Source organism: Squalius cephalus (genome assembly GCF_949319135.1).
Source record: "Squalius cephalus genome assembly, chromosome: 8".
NCBI classification, from domain to species: Eukaryota; Metazoa; Chordata; class Actinopteri; order Cypriniformes; family Leuciscidae; genus Squalius; species Squalius cephalus.
In genome coordinates, this window is record NC_137129.1 from 14,046,241 (window position 1) to 14,073,359 (window position 27,119).

General features: G+C 37.4%; 1 protein-coding gene across 2 annotated transcripts in view; it reads left to right on the plus strand.

Annotated features, from left to right (window-relative positions):
* The first annotated feature begins 743 nt into the window (after nucleotides 1-743).
* The window catches only part of pard6gb (par-6 family cell polarity regulator gamma b), a 41,880-nt gene continuing 15,504 nt past the window's right edge, over nucleotides 744-27,119 (plus strand). Inside the window, exons 1-2 of one of the 2 annotated variants that reach the window (XM_079877894.1) lie at nucleotides 744-1,037; nucleotides 7,619-7,841. In XM_079877894.1, coding sequence (XP_079734020.1) covers nucleotides 963-1,037; nucleotides 7,619-7,841 — 298 coding nt within the window. In that variant the 5' untranslated portion in view covers nucleotides 744-962. The remainder of the gene's footprint in view (nucleotides 1,038-7,618; nucleotides 7,842-27,119) is intronic. The other variant, XR_013821935.1, reaches the window with a different exon arrangement.

Here is a 27,119-nt window from a genome sequence, read left to right on the forward strand (position 1 = left end):
GTAAGCTAGTGAACTCCAAGTCACATAATGTTTTAGGTAGTTTTGAGACGAGCATAAACATATTTTGTTTTTTATTGGCCAGTGGAATGTGTGCCAGAGAAGTTACTAAAAAAATTCTTGGCCAGAGCAGCTGTCGGTAATTGGCGCCTGAGAGCCGCTTCCAGACAATCTGTATGTCCGTAATATTAACATCGCCTTCTAAAAAGTGTGCGCTTATAGTCCCTTTACTGTATGTAATGTTGTAATCCACATTCATATGTGATGTGTTAGTGAGGAGATATAACAAATTCTACTATGGCTAAGGAATATGGCTCATTAACGTCGAGCTAAAGTTGCTTGGTAACCTTCCTGGAGCGTCCAGTCACGTGAAGCTATTAATATTCATAAACCAGCCTTCGCCGGAAAGAACCGCCCTGTTTTCTGAGGAGAAAATTCATTTCTTGGAATGAAGTTGTTATTTTTAACAATGAAGAGCAATTTCTATTTTAGGATTTCTAATTCCAAAAAGTAAAAACAAGCTTAAAGTTTTAGTGTTTAACCGAACATTCACTTTGCCAGCTAATTTCCGCCCCCCTTACCAACGTTCGCTTTTAAGCCAATCGTTACTCCTACCGGACCAGCGTCACGTTATGCATTTAATATTCATAAGCAAAGCCTTCACCATAGTAGGACTGGCAAACTCGTCGGATTCGTTGAGAGAGGGAGCGATGATGTCATATGTGAAAACTTAACCCACTCCCCCTAGTGAGAGGCGCTGATTTGCCTTTCACATAATTTTCTGCAGAAGTTTTGTGAAGTGACCGAGACACCGCGCGACCTCAAGTTAAGAAAAAACAGTCACACAGCCTCCGAGGACTAACTTTTCCGCATCTGGAACGTGGATATTGGACGTTCAATAACGGGACAGGCTTATAAATCGAGCCCATCATCCTGGACGGGCTGAAAAGTTTCAAGCGAGCGAAATGAACCGGAGCTTTAGTAATAAATCGCAATCTTTGCGTAGCTTGAACATGAACGCCGTGGAAGTAAAAAGCAAGGTGAGTTGTATGAAATGCATGCTGGAAAACTATTTTACGAGAATAGTTTCGTTGCATAGTTCCTCGATGTTGTATATTTTTAGATGGGAAAAATAGGGATGGCTAACTTTGGTTAGCCCATGTCAAATAATATTTTACCATATGAAGTAGTGTGGTCTTTGCATAGTACTCATTTACTTACGTCAATTTAAAATAACGTTTCCCTCTGCTTTTGCGAATTGCGTTTTGTTTCATCAGCGTTTTTCTGCTTAACTTTTAGTCAGGTCCTGTAAAATGAGTTGTAACACAACCGTTTTGGCGCTTTAACTGTCACATTAATGTATATTGTTTATGATTTTCACGACTTTAGATCTCCAAAATGATATAAAACCTTCAAATTTTCAAGCACAAATCCTGTTTCAGTCTTTCTGTAGTCTGGTTGCAGCATGTGGCTTTCAGATGGGAGCTTTCTGCTCTTTTGCATTCAAGCTTCTCTCTGAAGTTTTGTGTGTTTTGTAATCTTCACATCAGGACAGGTTAAATACTGTCCTCATTTCCAGCTGTCCGAAAATAGTATTCTAACAACACAAGGACACATTTACACATTTGACAAGAGCAAACACGAGAGCTGATTCATTGGGATGGGCTCTTTTATTTGTGTCAGTTGGACAAAGTTAAACTTTTTAGTTTCTTCTCCTCGCTTACAGCACATACTTAAACCACCGTTAACATTGATACTTTAATAATCTCATTAGGGAAATGGGATTAAAGGGATAGTTCATCATCATTTACTCACCCTCATGTTGTTCCAAACCTGTATTAGTTTTTTTATTTGGTTGAACACAAAAGAAGATATTTTGAAGAATGTTGGTAACCAGTTAGTTGACTGCATTCATTGATTTCCATAGTAGGAAATAAATATTATGAAACTCAATGGGTGCCGTCAACTGTCTCGTTACAACATTCTTCAAAATATCTTCTTTTATGTTCAACTGAATAGAATAAAGAAACACATACAGATTTGGAACAACATGAGGGTGAGTAAATTATGACAGAATTGTCATTTTTTTGGTGAACTATCCATTTAAGATCTCTGTCTCTGTCTGTGTTTTTCTGTCTATCGTTCTTGTAATAGTTCCCTTGAAGAATAGCATGCTTTTCATTTATATCATGATGATAGATATATCATCACTCAAAGTGGAGCCATAAAGACCTTTCATATACAGTAATTGTTCAATTTGCCTGGGGAAATATCTGACAAAGCTTCAACCAAGCCTTCACAGAAATAATTCTATATCTGTCACCGCTCGTACTAATGGTGGTGTGGACTATACATCTGTTGCAGCCAAGCTGATGGAGACAGTATCTATCAAGGCACTGTCATTGAGACCCATTGGAACTAGATGATTCATTACATGTCTCTGCTTTCCCTTTTGATATGTCTGTCACTTTATTCACTCTATATTAAAAAAATAAATGAGAGTGGCTGAAAAAACTCAGTTGTCTGTTGAACTAGACTTTGGCTAGACAAACTTTTATTATGTGGTTATGGATGTGATGGGTCCTAATTGTTGGAATGTGTGGGCGACATGCCCAGATCCAGACTCCGTTGCCATTGTCTGATTATTATTCGCGTCTATTATTCAGTCGTGCTCTAATTCATTACAGGGGCTGAAAATCCCTGCTACTGTTGTCAATGAAAGGAGCCACTGTTTGGGGTCTGTAAAGACAAGAGGGCCCCATTACATTTCTCTTTTCTTGGAAGATACCTATCAATGTTGAAATGGTGTCTGTGGATCAACCCGCTTTCCCACTGAAACCTGAAAGAACCAATACTCGTCCCCCAAACAAAAGTATCAATGGATGGATTTGTGAAACATAAACCTGCGAGACAAGAATGTTTATGGAATTGTTATCAAAGATCTTCCTGCCATGATGTTTGGAACTACATCTATATCAACATCAACATCACAAAGGATGCGTTACTCCAAAGGGATGCAATGTTGTGATGTCTCTGATCTCTCAGTATCACACGTAGTGTTCTTTATGATGTCATCCCCCAGTTCCGGTACATCACAATCAAGGAAGGGTTGTTCAGAGAGGAACTCTGATAGTGATGATAAGAGTGTGTGAGGGGGTTTCTGAAGTGAACCATGAGCCAATGTTCTTTTGTGAGGAGCTGTTTTTTTTTCCTCCCACCACTTTATATCTAACGTGTCTAGGGCTTTGTACATCTTCCAGAAACACTCCTCCAACTGCTCTTTCAATTCCGTTTTCCACTGACCAAGCTGGATCTCAATTGGAAATGTACTCTTTGGAACGCTATACTGACATTTGATAAGATTGGGTTTTGGGTACTGTTGAGTGTCACACAAGTATTTAACACAAAGAGCTGTGTATCTGGCTGTAGTGCTGTGTTTCGACTTGCCTGAACCTGTCAGGGTTTGAGGACTGATAAAGTGTTTTCACTGTTCTCATATTACTCAGGATTTCGATGTTAGAAATTGGGTAGGCTATGTAATGCTCTGTGTAGGCCTGTATACTCAATTACCTGAGGTCATGTTATTGTTTTTAGGCTTGAGTTTGCACATGGATAACAACAAAATTAAGACAGATTCAGATTTACACTGTGTCCTAACCAGATGTGATAAGATTCCAGTGATAAGCAATTTGTACACTAGACGTGAGATGTGACAAAGGTACATGACGTGTCAAAATCAATCACATAACACAAAATTGTGAAGAGCACTTGGCTCATTTGCAATGAAATTTATAAGTAGCCTATATAATCAAATAACTAAAAATTAAACCATTTGAACATTATCAAAATATCATGCTCTATGATATTAGAACTTACTTAAGGAAATCATTCCAATACCAGAATTCCCTGCTGTTTGTTATCATTCTTGCAGCTGGTTAGAACAAAAACTAATTTAATCATGTGCCGCAGTATGGTGAAAAACTGAATCACAATTTATGTTACAATTTATTATATTTAAGCCAGTGGAAATATCAAGAAAAATCTAATTAGTACTTTATTGGTTTTTATGATACCAAAATATGTTTGGTTTGGTATAATCAAATTTCATCTTGATGCCACAGCAAAAACAAAGATGTTATTAAATTAAGGCCTGGTTTCACAGACAGGGTTTAGATTAAGCCAGGATTAGACCTTAGTTCAATTAGGACATTTAAATAGCTAGCTTTTATAAATGTGCCTTAGAAAAAAAACATTACTGGTATGCATCTTGAGACAAAATAATGGCACTGGTATATTTTAAGATATGTCAGTGCAAGTTGCTTTCAGTTAAAACCTCTCAAACATTAATTTTAGTCTGGGACTGTGTCTGTGAAACGGGATAAATTCATTTTTTTACCTTTACCTTTTAATTCATTATTTCTCAATCAAATAAATATTATGCAGCATTATGCAAGTTTTTCATGTTATTAGTCAAGTAAACAGTAAGAAACAACGAAATAATGTTGTTCTTGGCCTACAACCCTGCCTATAGCTCCCAATAACAGTAAGAAGTGGCCAAGCCATTAGTGTTAGCAAAATAAAACATTGTCCGAATGTTTCTGGCTCCCAGTGGGGTTATCTATGTTTAAATAACCTAACCTGATAATTTTACTCTGACTTTAACAATTTTAGCACCGTATTCAATAAGGCTAAATTACAACTGTTTGCTGAAGAAACCGTGACTAACATTATCAGTGACTCTCAGGGAAAGAACAACAACAAAAGTATGTCACATTAAAACAATTTGTTCTTCACATTAGAAACAGAAAGACGGGAATGAAACATGTACTTTATTTATTTAGTCAGTGCAGCAGCAGCTCTGATGTCTTGCTGATAAATGGGTTAAATTCTCACACTTACTGTAGGCGGTGGGATGGATGTTTTTGTAATTCGTATGTGTCTGCAATTGGGCACATTGTCACATGCAGTCAACTTGATCACACACCTGCCACCCCAGAGACCCTCTGAGCGTATTTCTGCTGCTTCACATTTATATTTCATGTGCTAATGACAGGCTGCCACTGGTTAATGTAGGACTCTGGTTCTAGGGGCATAATTACATAGAGCAGCACAGTCCACGAGTGAATGCTGGGATTCTGCAGACTCAACCGCTGCTGTGAAAGACAAAGTGAGGCCTGTGTTTTTCAGGCTGGATGGGACGACCCACGCATTGAATCAAGACTCGCATCTGCGTGACAGTCACGTGATTCGAGACATAAACTCAGCTTGACCCCTTTAGTGAAGGGGACAGACAATTGCCTCTTCCGAATATGTAGGCGAAGATATACTTAACGGCCATGGCCTGATGTTCAGAGCTAGTAACCAAAGGTTTGTAGGGTTGAATCCCACACAACCAGTGATCCTTGAACATATTTGATCTTGGTCATCATGGCACTTCAAACCAGGTGACTTTAAATGCAGCCATTATGTGATGGTGTTGTTTAAAGGTTTGTGTGGAGATAAAGAGATCTGTTAGACCACATCCCAATCAGTGCTATTTTAGTATTATTGATATACTATTATAGTTTATATTAATATTTTAGATTTTTAGTATTTATTTTAAAGTTTTTGTTTTATTTATGTAGTTTTTATTAGTTTTTGTTTAAAAAATATAAATAGTAATTTTATTAAAATTAGTAATACTATTAAATAGTCATTTTAATTTCAGTTTTAGTTTTTAGAAAATTGTAATACTTCAGCTTGAATTATTAAAAGCAACATTTCTAATTTTCATTTAATTTAAGATTTTCCATCTAATAGCCTACTGTTTGTTTTATTTCAGCTTTATTTCAATAAACAAAATTCTTTGTAATAGTTTTAGTTAATAATAACAACAGTGGTCCCAATTTGCATACTATCAGTCCTGTAGAGTAGGATTAGTACTTTCCAAATCATAGTACATTAATTGTTTGTTAATGGCATAGCAAAACACTTAAAAAGCAGTGCAGAGGAAAAGTAATGACGTGTCTTGTCATTGTGTGCACAGCCCTGAGTGTGTGTTCTGAGAAGATTGGTTGGGTTTGTTCACCTGTGCAGGGGTGACATCCGCTAGTGTGTGTTGTTGTGGAAGTTCGCTCTGCTTACTCATCATCCAGCATTGTGCTTCACTCTATTGTGTCTCTGTCCCTGTTTGACTCCATTTCCTCATTACAAACAGCAGAGCTGCAAAGACAGCCCAGCAGACTGTTAGAGGCCTAGCCAAAACACTCTTTATCTCTGTGTCAGTGTTTTGTGATTTCTGACATGTCTGAAGGTTAAATAGATTAATTCGAAGGCCAGTAAGTTACAGAAATAAGTCTCTAAAGTTTTAGTTAGGTGGTGTCGAAACAGACATAAGATGACATGTATTGGGTCTACCTTTAGTTTGAAACTGGATAAAATGAGGTTGGTGTGATTTAACCTTGAGAATTCCAACTGTGGTTCTCATGGTGCTGGAGAATGTGAAAATTGTAAACCTTTATTTTAAATCTTTGTTTGGCTGGAAGGTGGGCTGCTTTCATTGAAGCACACGCACACACATACAGACAGTTACTCGCACACAGAGATCACACCACACAGGCACACACTTACAGAAATATTCAGGACTCAGGAGCATTTGTTGTCAACACTGCCCTGTGACTTATATTAATAAAATAGCTTTGCTACTGAAAAGATGCCTTATATATCTCAGCAACGAGGTGGAAGCATCTCTTTTTTTAAAGGAATTAAACTCACAGCTTCACTATTAGTAGAGAGACAATTTACACACACACAATCTAAAATGCAATATTACTGCAATGCTTTGTCTCTGTGTCTGATTTAAAGTGGGAAGAACGCTAAATCTAATGACCTTTAACTTGTCAATTCTGGCAAATGATACCGATTTGAAACCAATACCGATACTCCATATAAGCAGAGTACGCATTCTGCATAGGGCACCAATTACCAAGGGGGGTGTAAGCAGAGCAGATTGCATAACATTTTGAAATCGGATCGTACGAATTAATACGAATTGGCAACCAATTCGCCAAAGCATAAAATATGAGAGTGCGTTCGGTCGATCGATACAGACTTTTTTCACATGTTTTTATGCAGGCTACAAATGCACACTTTAGAGAATCTAACAGCAGGATTTGTAAAAGTTTGCGAGGCGCATGTTATAAAATAATTATAAGATATTCAAAGACTTTTGAATGATATAAATGCATATTTGCCGAATGCCGAGTGAGAAAGTATTATAGCCTTTTTTTTCTACTTTCTATTACTACTAATGCAAATGCTTTAGGCTAATACTTTTTCATATATATCATTTACTTTCTTCTTTACTGTTATGTTGAAAGACTGTACACTGATGAAGAACAGCACTGTCAAAATAAAAATCCTAGTGCTGTCAAAATAAATGTCTGCCTCTAACATGTATCAGCTTATCAATAAGTATGTAACTTATTGATTATTAGAAAATGCCAAACATTGGCCACTGTATCGGCCGGCCAGTAATCAGTATCCCCTTCACAAACGACTGGAAAGATCCGTCAAAAGCCTTATCAATATCAATGTAGTGATGTTTTATGACTGCATGCTAACTTCTGCGTTTCTTTTGCAGTATGGAGCAGAGTTCCGCAGGTTTTCAGTGGATCGACTAAAACCCGGCAAATTTGAGGAATTCTACAAACTCATCATGACAATCCACCGGATTGCAAACATGGAGGTAATGATCGGATACGCCGATGTTCACGGAGACCTCCTCCCCATCAATAACGATGAGAACTTCTGCAAGGCCGTGTCCACCGCACACCCCCTGCTGCGACTCTTTATCCAGAGACAAGGTACGAGCTCTCTCACTTCCCACCCACATCCCTTTATTCAAGGTGGATTTTCCTGCTTCATTTGAAGCATTGTCTGGAGACTCGTCTTGCCTGAAGATCTAGTTGACTAATCAGTCTTAAGGAAGCCTTGCATACTTGTATTGGTTTCAAGTTCTTCTGACCCCAATTGGGAATCGTCAGTTAGGGGTTAAAAATCCTGCAGAATGTAGAGTATGAATTAAGTAAATACTTTCAGAGTGATTCAGCCCACAATTTCTGTGGTCCTGTGGTCAGGCGAAAATACTGGGTAAATAGGTTCATGTAATCTGTGATTGTATGCTGTGTTTTGAAGCACACAGAGACACGGTCCCAAACGTGGCCCCATGTGCAGTTATTATGTTGTCACCAGCACACATGTGTGTGTGATAGAACCGCTGTGGTCTGGAGATAACTTTCTACAGGAAAGGCTGCTGGTTTTGATGGCAGGGAAGAGAGTGACATTTCTTTCCTGTGGAGAGACTCCGACTCTTCCTGTAAATCCCAATGCACCCTTAAAGACAAATCAGCATCCTGCAGCTGAACTGTTACAATGTGTGTTAGATACTTTGGCCAGTCCTCTTAACATCAGAGAATTTGTGTCCTATTGTTGTAACTGCTTTCCAAAATGGTTGGTACTAGTGAGATTATTGGTATTACCTTTTGTCAATTGCAAAATCTGTCAGAACTTGTGAATTATGCATGGTTTCTGTGTTTAAACTCAACATTATTTGCCATTTGCAACCCCATAATTTGACACATTTCCGAGTGAAACCGGATATTCAACAAGAAAAAATGTAGGACATGACTTTATCAACTGGGCATTGATTGATTGGTGAAAAGTGGGTGGTTCATATTAAAATAGAGCTATACTTGTTTTGTTAAAACAATTTTGCTATTTGCTAACATTAGTTGAGTGATGTCATTCACTAAAAAAGTTGTAGCTGGACTTGTTTTAAGTCGCTATCACAAAATGTAGGCTAGATATTGATTGTCAGGGATATATACATTACCTTTCAAAAGTTTGGGGTCAGTAAGTTTTATTTATTTATTTATTTTATTTTATTTATTAGAGTTGAATACTTCTATTCAGCAAGGATGTATTAAATTGAAAGTGAAAATAAATGTTTTTCTTAAAGAATAATAAAAAAAAATAGTTGTCACAAAAATATTATGCAGTACAACGGTTTTCAGCATTGACAATAATGAGAAATGTTTCTTGAGCACCAAATCAGCATATTAGAATAATTTTTCTGAAGATCATGTGACACTGACAACTGGAGTGGTGGCTGCTGACAATTCAGCTTTGCATTACAATAATTAATTACGTTTTAAGTTATACTTAACTAGAAAACCACTATTGGTTTCCACTATTCCACTTATGATAAACCACTATTTATCATAAAATAAACTAAAATTCTAATAATATTCATCAAATAAATGCAGGCTTGGTTATAGACTTCTTTCAGAAACATTACATAATCTTACTGACCCTAAACTTTGATATAGTAGTGTGTTTGTGTGTAGTATGTATGCAGTTTTTTTTTTGTGGTGAACTGGGCTTTGCTGTTCATTTGAGGGTTCAGATCGCTCCGTTCTCAAAGAAACTGCAGCCTATAGAAATCAGGTCACAGTCTACTGGTATGGCGGGCATTTCACAGACAAAAGAGCCACGTGAAAAGGGACAAAAAAGATAGAGAGAGGCACCTCAGCAGGCTGGGCTGTGCTCATCTTTCCACATCCACAGATAGAACGCTTCTCTTACCATGCTTTAAAGCTATGAACGCTGCTCTGCAAGTATCTGCATACTTCCCATCTCAGCAGTTACACAACCGTAGTCCAGTAATGCCTTCAAGGAAGACACAATGCATGCATACCCACACTCCAAGAACAAGTTGTTTTTAGTCTTTGACATATTTTGCTAAAGCATGCATTCTGGTTCCTCACACTTAGTGTGTTGATTTATTTATGGTGATCAGATTTACAATTTTCACCTGGCAGCAAAAACAAACAAACACAACAAAAGTAGAAAAATGTCACAGACTTGCATTGAAGTTTCTATGTTGTATTTTATTATTATTATTAACTGCAGAATTCTGGTTTTGACACCTTATACAAAATTAGATATCTGCATAAACGGTGGTTAAAAGCATAGGAGGATTTACATTTAGCTTTTCTAGCTTTGGTAATCTAAAATGTGGTCAAACCGTTCATGCATGTTAAGTTTTACTCCTCTTGACGGCTTGGCTTCCAGTCGTGGATTACGTAAGTCGTGTTTTCTTGCGCCAGCACAAGCTTTTAAGTGGTCAGCAGGATTTGTACTATTATGCTAATTAGTTTCTTTGCTCGTAGCTGTGAGTGCCATTCAGCTCTCATAGTGACCATTGTGAATGCTGAACAATGAGGTGCTTTCTCACGATTTGGCTTTCTCTTAACCTGAGCGTGAGTAAGCCCGTAACAGGCAACGCTCGCTGGGCGGTACCGGAGAGTCCAAGCATTCCCGTCAATCATGAGTTCCTGACATAGACATGACTGTGTATGAGTCAGTGTGAATGAGAGATCATTCCAAAAGCAGAGATACTCATCTTCAGGAGCCAGAAAAGCCACATTGGTTAGGACCACAGATGGATAGGACTGCAATTTATACATGTAAGCGCTTTCCATAAAAAAATAAATAAAATCAAGGACATTTAGAGTCTGGTTTATTCTTGACGCATTCCACAGCAGTGCTTGTGCCCCCAAAATATATTGGAAACCTGACCTCCACATCCACTTTTCCACGTTTGTCGGCATCATTTATAAAAATGAAATACGCACTGCTTAATTTTCATGCAGCATTTTGGGGCTAATTATAATAAATATACATAGACATTAGGGATGAGTATTAAGTTTAAAGGGATAGTTCACCCAAAAAAATTAAATTCTGTCATTTACTCACCCTCATGTCGTTCCAAACCTATAAGACTTGCGTTAATCTTCAAAACACAAATTAAGATATTGTTAATGACTTGGGTTAAACCACTTGATTCATGTCTTTATGAACTTTTTGAAGCATCAAAGTGTTTGTGTAATGGATTTTCAGTGGAGGGACAGAAACCTCTTAGGTTTCATTAAAAATATCATCATTTGTGTTTCCGAAGATGAATGAAAGTCTTATGGGTTTTGGAACGACTTGAGGTTAAATGACAGAATGTTCATTTTTGGGTGAACTAACCAATTATTGATTCTGCTTTCAGTTTCTGTAGACACTTCTGGTTATTTAATGGTTCCATTAATGATCCTTTTAGTACTTTTTGGGAAAAATATTGTTTGGGGATTTTTTTTTTTTTTTACATTCATTGCCAGATGATGAGAATTTCATTAATACGTTTAAATCAGTTATTTCAAAAGGTATTAAAATTGTTTTAACAATTTATTTAACAAATTATAACAAACGCATTCCAATAATTGATTTTGATTGAAAATAATTGAAAAATACTAAACAAAAATGGTAGTAGTAACGTTTATTAACTTTCTTAAGATACTACTGAAAGAATAAAATGTTTCTTTAATTACATTTTGTCATATAAACAACAGGTGTTAGTCTCACAAACCTTCAAAACAACATAATACTGTTAGTTTTAAGCTGTATAATCAGCAAACTGTTTAATTTCACAAAAAATGGTCATTAAGAGTAGGAATGCACGAAAATAAAAAAAAATGTCTGGCCGATACGATGTTTAAAAGCAACTGGTGACCGATACCGATATTTGTCACTTGCTCACTTTTGTCATTAAAATAGATTTCTGTTTTAATCAAGTTTTCAGTTATTCAAAACAAATTCAAAAACACATGCATTAAGGTATACTAGCTAGTTTATTGCTGCATCATCAAATCATTTTTACTGAACATGGATTAAATCCATTTAACATTCATCAGGCCTATTTGGAATCAAACTTCGCTGGTTGTGCAAGGCATGTTGCAGTGTAAAACATTTAAAAATGGAACCATTCTCAACTATTTTCATATCGCAAAATAAAGCTTTATGGGCCGCTTGAAGTGCCTACAAGGTTCTACTACAGCAACAGTCTTAACACACATGGACAAAACAGTTTCTTTGTATGCCCCCTGGTTCCAACAAAGCTCTAAAAACTCACAAAACTTTATATTTCTCTTTTCTTTTTCTTCCTTTCTTTTTCCGCTCCCTTTAACTCCCTCAGAGAGGTCAGCAGTGTAGACTTCCTTTATTTAAATGCACTATAAAGATGAAAAACACACACAAAAAAACCCAGCTCAGGCAGTCTGGGTTAATTTCCTTTTCTTGAGTTCAGCCAGACATGGACTTGATCTCATGTTGCAGACACTGACTCAGGGCTTTCTAATGCCCAGACCCAGAAGCAGATCTCACCCCTGCAGAGACAGACACTGGGGACTTCCACACCAGAGCATTGTGGGAAAGACCCACCTGATGTGCACCTGTCCTGGCCTGTAGTTGGCCAGATGCACAGAAACGCCCCCTAGATCTCTGGGTAATGACTAATCTAGGGTCAGAGGAAATGAATGTAACGGGTTCTTGCACATATTCAACGATGGGGAGGAACTAACTAAAAGTAGCAATGCTACTTATTTAACTACATTTTTCAGTAGTGTGACAGTTAGGGCTGTGTATTGGCAAGAATCTGGCGATACGATACGTATCACGATACATGGGTCACGATTCAATATATTGCAATATATTTCGATACTGTGCATAAGGCGATATATTGGGATTTTTTTAAAGTAAAATATATTAAAAATATTTTTAAAAAGACATGATGTGCATAAAAGTCAAAGAAGTTTACTTTAGGTAAACAATTCAGTACACAGAAAATCAAACTGCCAGTTTGGGATTGTGGTTCACAGGTTCCTATAGTGAGCAAATTTTTATATGCTCAAGTAGGCCATAATAAAAGAAAATAGGTGCATAGCCCCTGTCACAATACAAAACAACAACGTGAAATGAATGAAAGTGGATGAAAGTGAACAAAATGAATGTGTCATATTGAAATCAAGTTTTATGTGATAAAAGATTTTAAAAGAACTGGACGCGCGAATGAGGCGAACCGCGCCGCGCTAAACGCCTCGTGCCGCAGGACCTCCAGACGCGCGTAAACGCGTCTTTGCATTGACTTAACATTGAAATCACTCGCGCCAGATGCTCTATTCGAGTTTGGTGTGAACGATGCACGCGATTACATTTAGAAATAGACAAGCTTTGTTTCCAAATGCACCAAGCAAAGATATCCTTTCAGTTGTATAAACTTTTATAAAACCAGCCAATATAAATCACAATAAACACATCCAAAATGAAATATTTAACATATAGGCTATATAACAACTGCACAACGTCTAATTTGTAAACAAAATGATTTACGCACTAAATCCAGCATAAACTCCGGCACAATTTGCATATGTTTAAACTCTCAAGACAGACGTCACATCCCGAACCTCACAGCAATTGGCTGCCGACTGCGTTTTTCGCTTGATATTTGTATAAAGGAACTGCCCAACTTTTTGACGCTCTCGGTCGCTCTCAACGCTTTCTCCGGTCCGCTGTCAATCCTACAATGTCCAGTGGACACGCACCGTTATAGGCGAGCCTGGCGAGGACACTAGTGGTGCGTCTCAGCATAGCTATCTAGTGGTAGGGATTTAAACAACATAAACGTGAACCACTGTCTTACGGTCTTACCATGAATATTTTTGGACGTAAAAAAAAAAAAAAAAAAAAAAATCGATATTGCGTTTTTGAAAATCGATACAGTATTGCAAAATAAAATATTGCGATACTCAAGTGTATCGATTTTTTCTTACACCCCTAGTGACAGTAGTTTGGCTGTTGAAAATGACTTAAGATTTCCAGTAACAAATAACTTGCATTTTTTCCCCCCGTCACATTATATTGTGTACACAGCCGTCCAATCAATCAAGCTGATCATGTGCTAATCAAAGGATCATGTGACACTGAAGACTGTTGTAGTGGATGCTGCAAGGCTTTTACATCAAAAATCTTACTGAGCCCAAACTTGTGAACAGTAGTGTGGTTATGACAATTAATGAGTGTTAAAATAAGTTAATCGTTTATGTTTCTTAGTTACTTGAAGTGCATCTAACTACTTTTTTTCTCTTTATCTCTTTTCTCTATAAGATTAGAGGATTGTTTTGAATTTGCATGTATAGTAATTACAGAAGGGAAATGAACAAAATTCATAGGTCTGGGAACATGACCCAGAAGTTTTGTTTTCCTTATGTAATCCGCTCCATCATGTCTTTGTTTGTGACAATAATAAACTGAAGAAAAATCTGCTGTCCTGTTTTGAAGCTTCAGACTGTTCATCTTTGTCATGCAGCATCTGTTGCCTAAAAATGAACATTTGAATTATAAGTTTTTTTTTTTCTCCCTTTCTGTGAAAGTTAGGAAAGAGGATAAAAACACAGACTGTGTTCTTAGTTTTTTTTTCAAGCCCAAATTAGAAATGAAGTTGACTGAGAACACATGTCCTGTCGGAAGTCTTCATAGCGTGTTAGAGGGGAGGCTACAACTTTATGGTCGATGTAAAATAAGGTTATGTATCATAATTTACTCTGTTGTTCTTTACTTGTCGTTTGGCAGTGTGTGTTATATTTGTGGCCTTTGTTTCTGCTGGTCAATCATAACCATAACTGACCAATCATGTAAAAAGATCTTGTTAAAAGAATGTTAAAGGTTGAACAAGTTAAGTTTTGTGTCATGCTGTTGAATACTACTGACAGTAATTTCAACTTCAGTCCCTGAGTTTGTAAAAACAAACAAAATGTATGTTTTTGAACTGTCTAAATCTGTTCTGGGCGGATGAGCTTCTGGTTGTGGGTCACAGACGTTATTCCTGTGGGTGGATGTTTCTCTATGTAAACAACTTCTTTCTGGTATTTTTGTGTATGTTATTATTAATGCTCAAATGTCACTCCATGTCTTTACATCACTCATATATTGTATTAAAACCATCGCAATTTGATACTACTTGTCAGTTTGCTAACGGTTTATTTAAAACTTGCTGCTGTATCAAATTGTCCATTAAAATATATGAAAATCATTAAATTCACAGCACAGTAATTCTGCAAATTGGAGCATTAGAAAGTGCGGTGTCTTCGAACTCACTAGTGATCAAGCATAAAGGTGTTTTACTATTGAAATTCAATTATGGATGAAGGCTATTCCTTAAAATGGTTATTATTATTATTATTATTATTATTATTATTATTATTATTACTTTGAGAAGTGAATTCTAAACAATAGTAATATATTTCTGTCAAAATTTCATTTAATGAACAAACTCCATCGCACACCTGCAGGTGATAGGTGCGTAGGATAACAAGACCAAATAGGTAGGTCGTTTCAACAGATAAGGAACTCCCGCACACTATCGTTACTTGCAATTAAATGAATATTTATTAACACACAAAGTTTCGGTCACACTCCTGATGAAGGTCGTGTGACCGAAACGTTGTGTGTTAATAAATATTCATTTAATTGCAAGTAACGATAGTGTGCAGGAGTTCCTTATCTGTCAAAATTTCATGAAATGCTTGTGAAGTAACTCAGTGAAGTTCATGTGTTCATGTTCTCATATGGTGAGACTGCAGATGCTGAAAACACCACACCCGTCATGCATGCTTGAGTATGAGTAGTAGACAAAACTGCACCATTTATTCACACAGAGACATGCAGACTTCGTATTTAATTAAGTCTAGTCAAATACTAGTTCATATCACCATTTGATCTTGATTTATTAATCCAAATTTTGCGACATTTTGGATTATACAGTAAATTTTTATGGCTGGTTTCTGCGATTTCCACATTGTGGAAACCATACTGTGATAGATGTAAAATATGTATAAGTCTGTATGAATGAGGTTATTCAAGTTCACAGTGACCTACAGATACATCAAGGCTGAGACTAAATACAGGACACAGAACATCAACAAACATGAAGGTTTCCTATCTGTGGCTTGTTGCTGCTGCTTTTGGAGACACAGGCTATACTAAACTGATAAACCGCTCTTTCAGACAAAAGATAAAAAAGTTTAGATTTATGTAAATGTAGATAGTGGTGTAGGAAATGTGGACAGAGGTCTTTTAAACAAGGTTTGTGTCCCACATATGTGTTTTGACTGTGTTTCACTAATGCAAACACTGTCACTTGAGCAAACTGACCTCTGGTTAGAAACCACTTAACTTCTACATTTGGCTTCTAAATTTGGCTACTTTTTCCTGTTTTTTTATTTCTTCTACACAAAACACCAATTGTAAATCTGTTATTCGCAATATAGACTAGCCTATAGTTTGACATTTGCATTTCTGTTAATGGGATTAAGCCCCTTTCTGACTCGTAAAAATCTAAAACAATGAGCTATTGTGTCATTCTTTCATGCTTAAAAAATGAACGGCATTTTGACAGCATGGCATTCAGCCGTGCTTGTTAAAGGGGGTAAACGTCTTTATTTGCATGCACTTGTAAATGTGCCTTTTAATCTATACTGGAATGATCTTCAAAGTCTGCCTGTTAAAACTGCAGGAAATTGCTTTTCAAGGCATTCTCTGGCATTGCTAGTTTTGTGCACTTTTAATAGCTAATTTTAGAAGAGTAGCACTCTTAGTTTCTTCCAAAGAGGAAGACAGAAGTGGGGAAAGTCTGAAACAGTCCATGAGGGATGTCTTGGACCATGACGTGAATAGTATATAGGTGTCAGGGAATCAAACAGTGAGAAGATGGAGAAAGCTCAGTTTCTTTTGAAAATGAGTCATGGACTATCTTTATGATTGGTCTCATTTTGATAGTCTTGGACTGTTTATGATTGATCTTCATTTTGTCATGGACTTTATGATTGGTCTTCATTTTGATGACCTGATATTGATTCTTAAAATGATTCTTCTGTTAATGTGTGAACAAAACTTCACTAAACAATACTTGTAGCACAACTACCATCCAACAATTGCATAAAGTTTTGAGTTTTGTTACTTTTGATATGTGGCTTTCAAATTCTGTAAACTTTATTATGAAATTCATTCAATAAATGCTGTTTTGGCGCTCTTAGTGAGCGGCACCGCGGAGCGCACATGAACCAATCATCTCTTCCTCTTTACTACTAGTTAAAGCATGAAATAAACATCAATCAACACCAGAAGGTATGTTTAAAGATACATTAGTATACATTTTATCAAAATGTAGCCTATCAAGTCTAATGTAATCGCTCAATCAGTTTACAGTTGTAAACAATGTCACGTAACTTCCATAGCCTTTTTTAACATTTTAAGTTCATGCACTATATTACATATAGTCATTAAATTGTACTTAACCTGTTAGTGATTAACCTTCATTATTTAATGTATGTTTGAGTAAATTTGTTATGAATGCAAATTTTTATTACAGACACTGTTTAAATGTCAAACGAATTGGAAACATAACTATATTAGGCTTGCTGCGATAGTCTGTGTTACCGGTGTTCAGCCGCAACACCGGTTACATCACTTGCCCACCACGGCACCACCCCGACTGTCGTTTTTGATTTTTTTTTTTGATAGTAATAAAAATAATTAGAGAACAGACACTACAATTAAAAACCGAACGTGTCTGCTCAATGCAGCGTGAGCTGAACGACAGTCGCAGAACAGATCAGCAGCAGGAGTCAGATTTCATTTATCATGAGAGTGAGAAGCTGACTGACAAGACGATGGCGGAAGATTTGGTTTCAAAGTGCCAATATTTGTCAATATTTCGGATTTAAGCCCATTGCTAAAAGGGGAATCTGCAAAGGAGTAGTTGTTTTTCTAGTTGTTTTTTTTTCATTAAGGATAAAAATGAACCCACTATTCAAGCAATGTCCACCCCCAAATTGGTGCTATTTCATGCATTCATAACGGTGCGTGTCCACTGGTGCAGAGCAGAGCAAGCTTTTTCAGTGAATTCCTATGGAAGCTCAACTTTCATTGGAATTAATTGAAAACGCTCGCTCTGCTCCACACCGTTATGAATGCACAACTCAGAGCTCTGTAAGTTGTTTACGTTCATTATTATTGTAATGTTATGTGCTTTGAGACATGAGGTAATTTAACGCAGTCTCTCATGATGCTTTGCCGACTCTTCATGTGTTTTGAAGGAGGCGTGGCTTTGTAAAGCATTCTGAAGGGAGGGCGGGATCTCGTGCTTTCAAAGCTAGCTTGCTATTGCTAGCCTCTCTGAAATTGCCTAACCTACCTTTAAGTGAGCGTTAGTTGATGGCAAAGGTATTCTAAATGTAAAAATAGGGGAAATTAGCATGAACAAATAATATCTAATTTTGGCAGAGAACCAATATGGTTCTGATAAATTAATAAATAAATGACATCCATCTGATTAAGGAGTTTTATTTGGTCTCACAAATCTGTGACAAAAGGCAATATATTTGTAGCTGTTCAGAATTTCACTATAATGTGTTTAAATCCTCCATGACATTATTTTTCATACAGTCTAAACTGTTCCTTCATCCTCCCTCTTCTAAGTGTGCTTGTTATTTTTGGAGGAGAACGACAGGCGTCCCAAACTAATTTCGGTAGCATTTTGATTTTCATTGTTTTGCACACGCGTCTCGAATCTCCAACTACAAAGTATTAGTTTTAATGTCTTTTGTACAATGCTTGTGCCCCAAAATGAGTTAGTCCTCCTGATGTTTCATAAGTGAATCACTTAAATAGCGGTGCTTTTTACAGCATAAATCCTTCTAGAAGGTTCTGTCGTGTTTTCTTCTGTTTCCCCGTCTGTCTGCAGCGGCAGCCAACCACAGGGAACCGTTTGCACATCTGGCTGGTCGAGGCAGCAGAGCCCAGGGGCTTCTGGGAAATCTGTAATGGGAGAATGCCTGGCCTTCCACACATACAGCTTACCCACAGCTGTTTGTTCTCACCATGTGCTGCTGCCACGAGCAGGCCTGAAAAATCACTGAACTCGGAATTCAGGAGCAGAAATTAATCTCCCCTCGCTGTGAGATTATTACATCCATGATTGTTTTGATATGGTGTTTATATGCGCCAAAAAGCTGTGTTCCTTTCTGTGCTGTGACTCTTATGTAAGGACAGCAGTGGATTATGCAATTCACGTGCTGCTGGCGAGCAAAGTCGCGTTTGGTCGAGTCCCGGGACAGAGGGTCGGTCCTGCTGAGATTATTTTTGGCACTCATGGAGCTAGAGCAGGACTATGCGTTGCCTCTTTCATATGGGGGAAAATAAATAATAAAATGACACTAGAGGTTGAGTTCTTCATATTCTGGCTGAGTTTAAAGCGTTAGTCACAGTAGCGTGGCTTCACTCCTTTTGTTAGCGGTTACTCTGGATAACGTGCTGCTTTTGTCTGCACAGTGGAGATGAGCCTGAGGCGGTGCCATTAACAGCAACGATTCTCGGAAACATCATAAACGTTATTCATAGATTGCCTTTATTTATTTGTTTTTTAGGGGAGATGGCAGCTGTCAGGCCATCTTTGATACAGCAGTGTCTTTCTGTCTTTCCAGTATAAGTGCTGACCTCTCCAAAACAGTGGGGCATAGCAGTCATTTTAAAGGGTTAGTTCACCCAAAAATTAAAATTAGCCCATGATTTACTCACCCTGAAGCCATAGGTGTATATGACATTGTTCTTTCAGAATAATACAATCGGAGTTATATTAAAACATGTCCTGGCTCTTCCAAGCTTTATAATGGGAGTCAATGGGTATATTTTTTTGGAAGTCCATCAAGCGCATCCATCCATGATAAAAGTGCTCAAAACGGCTCTGGGGGGTTAATAAAGGTCTCATGAAGTGAAGCGATGCGTTTGTGTAAGAAAAATATCCATATTTAAAACTTTATCGACTAAAATAAGCTTTCGGCAGACGGCCGTACGCTATTCGACTTATGCCAAAAGAGCTGAGGGGTGTATGTGTCAAGAACTTGACGATGTATGTGTATAACGTAGGATGTAGGAGTAGTGTAAGCTCTGACGCCTCTCGCAGTTCAAACAAACAGGGCTGGGCAACCGCATTCGTCATTATGTTGTGCATCAAGTTCAAATGTTACTCTTTTGGCGTAAGTCGACTTGCGTACGGCCGTCTGCCGGAAGCCATTTATTTTAGTCGATAAAGTTTTAAATATGGATATTTTTCTTACACAAACGCAGTCAGTTTTGCCTCATGTTTGATTAAAAAATATATATATATTTATAAAAATATACATTTTATCTTTTTATGCATATAATTTTTTATTTTTTTTTATTTAAGTGTGTGATTTTTGTCGCCACTATTAGCACCACACACAATAACAATGTGATTTTACAATGTAAGCAATATCATGTAAAGTAAATGGGGCCAATTCTTGGAGGATTTAAAAACAGAAATGTGACGGCCGTTAAGCTACTAATTGATAGTGGGCATGCCCTATGGTGCGATGATGTAAAACCATTCACTGATGTCTTGCTCTAGAGGCAGATGTGACGTCACAGATCCCACAATATCTAAACAAGCTGTTTTATGGATCTTGATTAATTAAATGCTCTACTTATGAGTAGGACGTTTGGTTTTAAGCTATGTAACTTTCAGGATGTTTTAATGGTACAAAAATGTCTTGTATGTCAAATGGAAAATTTGATTTCTCAAGGTCATGACCCCTTTAAAACCTGTGTATTTTTTTCTTTCACACTAAAATCATGATATTGAACACTGATATTGTTCCCCTTCTTGTTGCTATACTTTTAAAATCGTGAGTATTTTAACATTTGCAAATTGACAAATGTTCACTTCCATCTTTAAAAGTGCCTTACTATAACAAAAGCCGCTTTCCGACCAAGTAGTTACAGGAACTTAGTTCTAGGAACTGTCCACTTCTAAACAGTTCTAAGAACTACTTTCCCCCAAACTCGGTTTTGCTGTTTGCGTTCGCACTGGCCAAGTGGCCATAGGAACTGGTAGGAGGGGTAAGGGAGTGACGCAAGCACGGTGACTTTTATTTTGACGGCGCGACGGACCTTTATTTTGGCAGCGCTGAGAACGCCAGAGCAAACAATGCTCGCATTCTCTGTGTTTATTAGTTAGCAATCTGTCTAACAGTACTGTTTAATATGTTATTAGATAGAACTGTTATAGAAAGTAGACAGTATATGAAAAAAAGTTATTAGCCTATGCCGTGTGGTTGATGTCCAGTGTTGCTAGCTGGGCAGATAAACATAATCATGTTTGGCTTGGTCCCCTCAAAGTTGCGTTGGATTTTCTCTTCAGCATAAAGGTTTAGAGACCCATCTATCACTGTTTTCCATGTTTGTATAGTTAGTTTATGGAGTAAATATATAGGCTATAATCTGTGTGTTTACATTCTAGCTGTTTTAAAAATGGCGGGTGCTGGTGTTCCGCGTGCGTTCGGTCAATCAGCGTACACTAACGTCACGGGTAGTTCCTATAGTGCTGGTTTAGACCCTACTCTGAAGTAGGACTACTCTGAAGTAGGACCCAAATTAGTTCCTACAAATGGAGTTCCTAGAACTAAAATCGTTCCTAGTTCCTGCGGTGCGAACACGCCGACATCCGGGTACTTTAGCCAATAGTTCTAGGAACTGTGAAAAGGTTCCTCCGGTCGGAAAGCGGCTAAAGTAAGCCCTGAGCCCAGATGGACCACTCATACTTGGTCAATCAAAAATGACAACAAGCAGTCTTCAATCTGCATCTCTAGACTATTTTATAACATCAGGCATGAGGACTTTCCTCTGTACTAAGAAATGAACAAACCTTTCCACAATTGTTCATCCAGTGTACAGTTATTGGCAAAGGCGGGGGGTGAACCAACTCTAGGATAAGGCTAGAAGCGATTGCTTCTTAAAAACACATTAAAATAGAATGTCATGAAATATTTGTCGCCTATCAACAACCTACACAACCACATTAATAACAACAGCGTTTATACTGGGATATGTTCACAAACCACTATAAATTGAACAGGCAAGCATATATGTGATTTGGCATGGCAGTCAGTTCTAATAATAAATAGCCTAACCATTGTCTTACCTAATGCAGCGAAAGATACATTTTATTCTGAATGGATTATATAGGCTATTGCCTAGAAAGTGTGCATAAAAGCTCTCTTTTCATAACCACTAGCTATCACTAATCTTAAAGGGGACATATCATGCTAAATCCACTTTTTTAGCCCTTAAATGCATTTTGTTGTATATTTGGAGTGTTTAGAAGTACAGAAAAGTTGAAATTATTCTCTTCAGGTGCTTCGTTGATATCTTTAAATTCTGTTTTGGCCTTATTTTTCAACCTGTTCCGATTTTTCTGTTATCTATGACGTTTTGTGAACTATTACGTCACAGTATTTGCAGCGGAACTGCCAAATAAGGACATTGACTTCCAACCCAACACTTCGAGCAATCCGCCATTTTTATTTCTCGCTGCAATTTTGTAGTCCAAGCTAAAAGATGCAGAAGTTACGAGAGGGTAAGTTAAAATGTTCGGTTGTTGGATGTAGTAACCCACACTCTTCATTACACCGTCTAATGTAGATGAACTGCCGCGCTTGTGACAGGGCGCATGTTTAACTGAAAGAACGAGCAGAGAGAGAGAGACCCGGTCGCGCGCACGCACTCTCTCTCTCTTCGGAGCCAGGCGAAAGTGTAAACAAGACACCGTCTCCAAACTAGACGCTGTCTTGCTCTCTCTCCCTCGCACATATTAATCAAAATAAATCGACACGGTGGTAAAAGGTCGGAAGACCAAAGTTTCATGTGTAAATACAGTAACACACCATTGCGATACATCCATATGAAGACGTTGTTCTGCAGGTTCGTCGTCTTCATTTGCATCTCGCTCCGGCTCCGACTCTGGCTCGAACATGGACAAGTCTTCCGTTGTTGACATTTTGTTAATAACGTGTGAATAAAAAGTTTCTGTGCCGCTAGATAATCGTATCTCTGCTATCAAACTACAAATATGGCCGAACGGGGTGGAGTTGAACCGAGTGTCACCTCTACAACCTGGAGAGGGGGCGGGGTATGAAGTGTCTCAATTGTATTTAAAGAGACAGCACCAAAACGAGTTGCTCTCAGACGCACATCAGAAAAGGGGTAGAAAAGGGGCCTGTGGAGCTATAATAATGAGGAATTCAGACCCAAGCATTGCAGTTCCACTTTATATAGAATACAAATGTATGATTTATATGTAAAAAGGAACGATTTAAAAGCATGATATGTCTCCTTTAATTCATCCTGATCTCACAAAGTTCTGCTAATCGATTAAGCTGACTGTACAATGAATAGCCTATCTTTTTAGCCTACATAATGTCTACGCTTTTTTTTTGTTACAAGTTAAATTATAACGAGAGGATTTGAGTGCACAACACTGTAAAACGCATAAAAAGTGTAATGCAACATGTGCTGATCTAAATTGAATTGACACTTTCATTTTCATTTTATTACTAGATTTAGTTTAAAGGTGCTGTATGTAACTTTTTCACTCTACTAAAGCATAAAAATACCATAATATGTTTGCATATATTGAGTTCACATACTCGTTTCTCTGAAAAACACTTCTACAGCCAGTTATTTTACTTTGAAATGTGCATTTCCAGGCTGGAATGTTTGATATTGTTTTGGTCTGTGATACTGCACGTTGCCAATTTGCCAATTTTCATTGTCCATTGCGCTCGTTCCTGTTGCGTGTACTCAAACTGGCAACCTCTGTGAGCGCCGTCCAGTCTGAGGAGCAGGTGGTGGGAGAAACGACGATCTCCGATATTTTGAATTCGACTGCAGTGCCTATTTCGACCACTGGTTGTCATTCTTACATACTGCACCTTTAAATGTGCAGGTGCATTTTTGGCCCAAGCCCCCTTTAATTTTTGACCCGTTGCTAGGCCTTCCCCAGCATTACACACACTCCACCTATGGTTGTTGGGCTGTAACCTGACTGATTCTAGTCTCATTTTGTGGTGGTTACAGTTGCTCTGTGTTCTTCTGCCAAGTGTAGCCTACACTGAAGCCACTGGATGACTGCTGTAAAATGTAGTTGATGTTGTGTGGTCCAGCGTGTGTGGCACATTTAAAGGATGCTGTTAAAGAAAGAAAGAGGGCAGACGCTGTGTGAGCTCTTTGTGTCACACAGGTGGATTTTAATGGAAACTCTGACACACATTTTCCTGGTGGAATTTCTGAACAGTGACTAGCATAGCTGACATTTCGTATTCACCTTTTTGTTGTTTGTTCTTTCGGTTTCCATTTTGAAGAATAGATTATATTCTTTCCCTTTGAATTTTGTCATAAAGTCCCTTTGTTTTTGTAGGCTTTTTTTTTCTTTTCTTTTTTTCAGCGTTCTGTAAACCATCCAAAATCAAAATAGTTTTAAACAGGTTTTAATTCCTGGATTCTTCCGTCTTGCGGTCTATAATGTCTCTCTGTTTTGCCACAAACCTCCCTTCTTACTAAGAAAACTTTTCCAGCCTTAAAGGAATATTCCTGGTTCAAAACAGTTTAAGCTCAGTCGACACATTTGTGGCATAATGTTGATTATCACAAGAAATAATTGACTTGTTCCTCATTTTCATTAAAAAAAGCAAAAATCAAGATTATTCCAAGGCACTTATAATTGATGTAAATGGGGTACATTTTTAAGTATTGAAAAGCAAGCATTTAATTTTATAAAGCACTTAAATATTTTTTTTCTGTTAAATTAAAACTTGTGTATTTTATCTGTAAAGCTGTTCTCAAAATTTTTGGGTAGTTTTTGGCATTATGTTATGGTTTTAAAAGGTTTTAAAGTGATTGTTTTCCACAATAAAAATAGCAAAAAAAAAAAAAAAAAAAATGCAAGCTTCCTGTTGATTGTGGAGTGGCAGGTTTAATTAATCTGAGAATTCTGGCATACATCACCAAAGATAAATCTTACATTTTCACAGGAAAAAAGGTTCAAAGGTTTCACAAGGTCAAAAAAAATAAAAAAATAAAAAATAATTTGACGTACATACATGGTTGAATCTTTCACAATAAAAACTAAACTAAACTAAAACCTGCATTTACAAAGTAGATGGGATGAATATCAATTTCATCTAGAGTTTTAAATGATTGTTTTTGGCCAGTTCTTGATTCTTCAGGTCAAGGGATTTATTGCTTTAAGAAGTAATGCTTTTGAATCACCAGACTTGCCTGTAACTGTTCACAATAAGAAACCATTTTTGGATAAGTTCAGCCTGCTGAGAAGAACTTACGCTGACTTCTAAGTGACCTTTCAGCTCACATTGTTCTTCTCCAATAGGGTGTTGTCGAGTGATGCCAAATCAAAGTGAATTCACACAGTCATAAAATACACATCCCCACTAACCAAATCAGAAAGTGACCCTGAAAGAATGAAACTTGTGTGTTGTCCGGTGTCTAGGTTCTCTGCCTGTTGTTGCAGGGAGGAAGGAAGTGGCGTTCACCAGGATTCTGGAGGCTATAGTTGTTTATCGCCTGGAGCAGAGGTTTGTGGCTTCTGGATTCGGCCCAGTGCCGTGCGGTTGGACTGAGATTTGAGGCCTCAGCCCTGTTCAGGGTGTGTGCACCCGGAGAGGTGCATTCTGGGTGACGGTGGTTTAGCCACTCTTCTGAAATTTAACTCGAGGCGCCTGGCTGAGCAAGAGTAGCTGGTTTTTGCAAAGCTTATTCCTGTTCCTTGCTAATTAAGGCTGCTCTCTGGGACGAGACCAGACATGTACAGCACATGAGCTGTTTATCCTACCACAGCGCTGCTCTTCAAGGGATCTACTCACTTTGATTCAGAGTTTTAAAGGCATGTGTGTGCTTGTTTATCTGAGATTACGCTACACTATTTGAAAAGCAAATGGGTCAGTTTTGAATCATGCAGATGGAAAAAAGTACCTGACGTTATTCTCAAACTGACTGCGTAATCGGATCCGTCTAACAGCTGTCTGTATAAAGCGACATTTAGACGCATGACTAAAATGTTATTTAATTACTGCCTCAAAGACTGCCTTTGTGCCCCTTTTAAAAAAAAATTATTATCAAGTGAACAACTCCTGTATCATTAGTGTTTTTCCTCCCCACATTCAAAAACTTCTTCAACCTGATTCTTAAAATTCTCATTTGCAGACAGGCTGTCTAGACCATTTCAGACTATTTTTGGTAACAAGACGTGGATGTGTCCTTCGCATATTCTTTCTGACACAGTCTTCTCTTCCATTCTCTTTTGCAAAGGTTTTCTCATCTCTCAGTCAAGACAGAAGTCTGAAATCTGCACCTGATATAATACTGTGTTCTAGAGCAGTTCATTTTTACATTTTGTTTTCTTTTTGTCCTTACAAAAAGGATACTTTAACTTTTCTATTTGTGTAATTTTGTGCAGATATAAGTTGTAATATAATGTATATAGTGTAATGTCTAAACAATTAGCTGAATTAATATGATATATATGATTAACCTCATATAAGATGGTTTGTATGGAAGTTTGTTTGTTTCCGCCACAGAATAAAAATGGTAATTGCGACTTTCTATTCTATCTCACAATTCTTAATTTTTTTCTCGTAATTTAGAGTTTAAATCTGACTTTTATTTTCTCAGAATTGCGTGATATAAAAAGTCGTCAGTCTTTGTCTTTCAGTCTAAAGACTGAAAAAAAGTCAGTCTTTATTTACTCAGAAATTGGACTTTATATCTCGCAATTGCGAGTTATAAAGTCAGAATTGCGAGATATAAACTCGCAATTGCAAGAAAAAAGTCAGAATTGCAAGATAAGCCGCTATTATCTTTTAAATAGTTTTATTCCATGGCAGAAACAAGCAATTACTTAAAACAAATTCTTTCTAGGTTTTTCTTCTGAAGTTTTAGTGCATTGTTATTATCTTGCAATGTTCTTTTTTCCTCGTCATATTTTTATAAACGACGCGTTTTAATTTAAAATCCTTTAATTATCATAATGAGACACATTTTTTTGTTTTATCTTAATTGTTGACAAAAAAAAAACTTCATAAATGAATAATTTTGGCTGTACAATGTACATTTATATTAGTACCTGTCTGGCTCATTTCCTTTGCTTCTCAGACTGTTGTCTATTGACAGTGGTTAATAGTCTTCTTTGTAATTAAGTCCTCCAAAATTAGCTCAGTGGTAGAGTTGGAGGGGGGTCACACCTACAGCTTTAATAGCCTCAGGATATCGCTGGCTTTGAGGTTTTTTTTTTTTTTTTTTTTCAATTATTAGAGAGAAATGGAGATTGCAGTGAA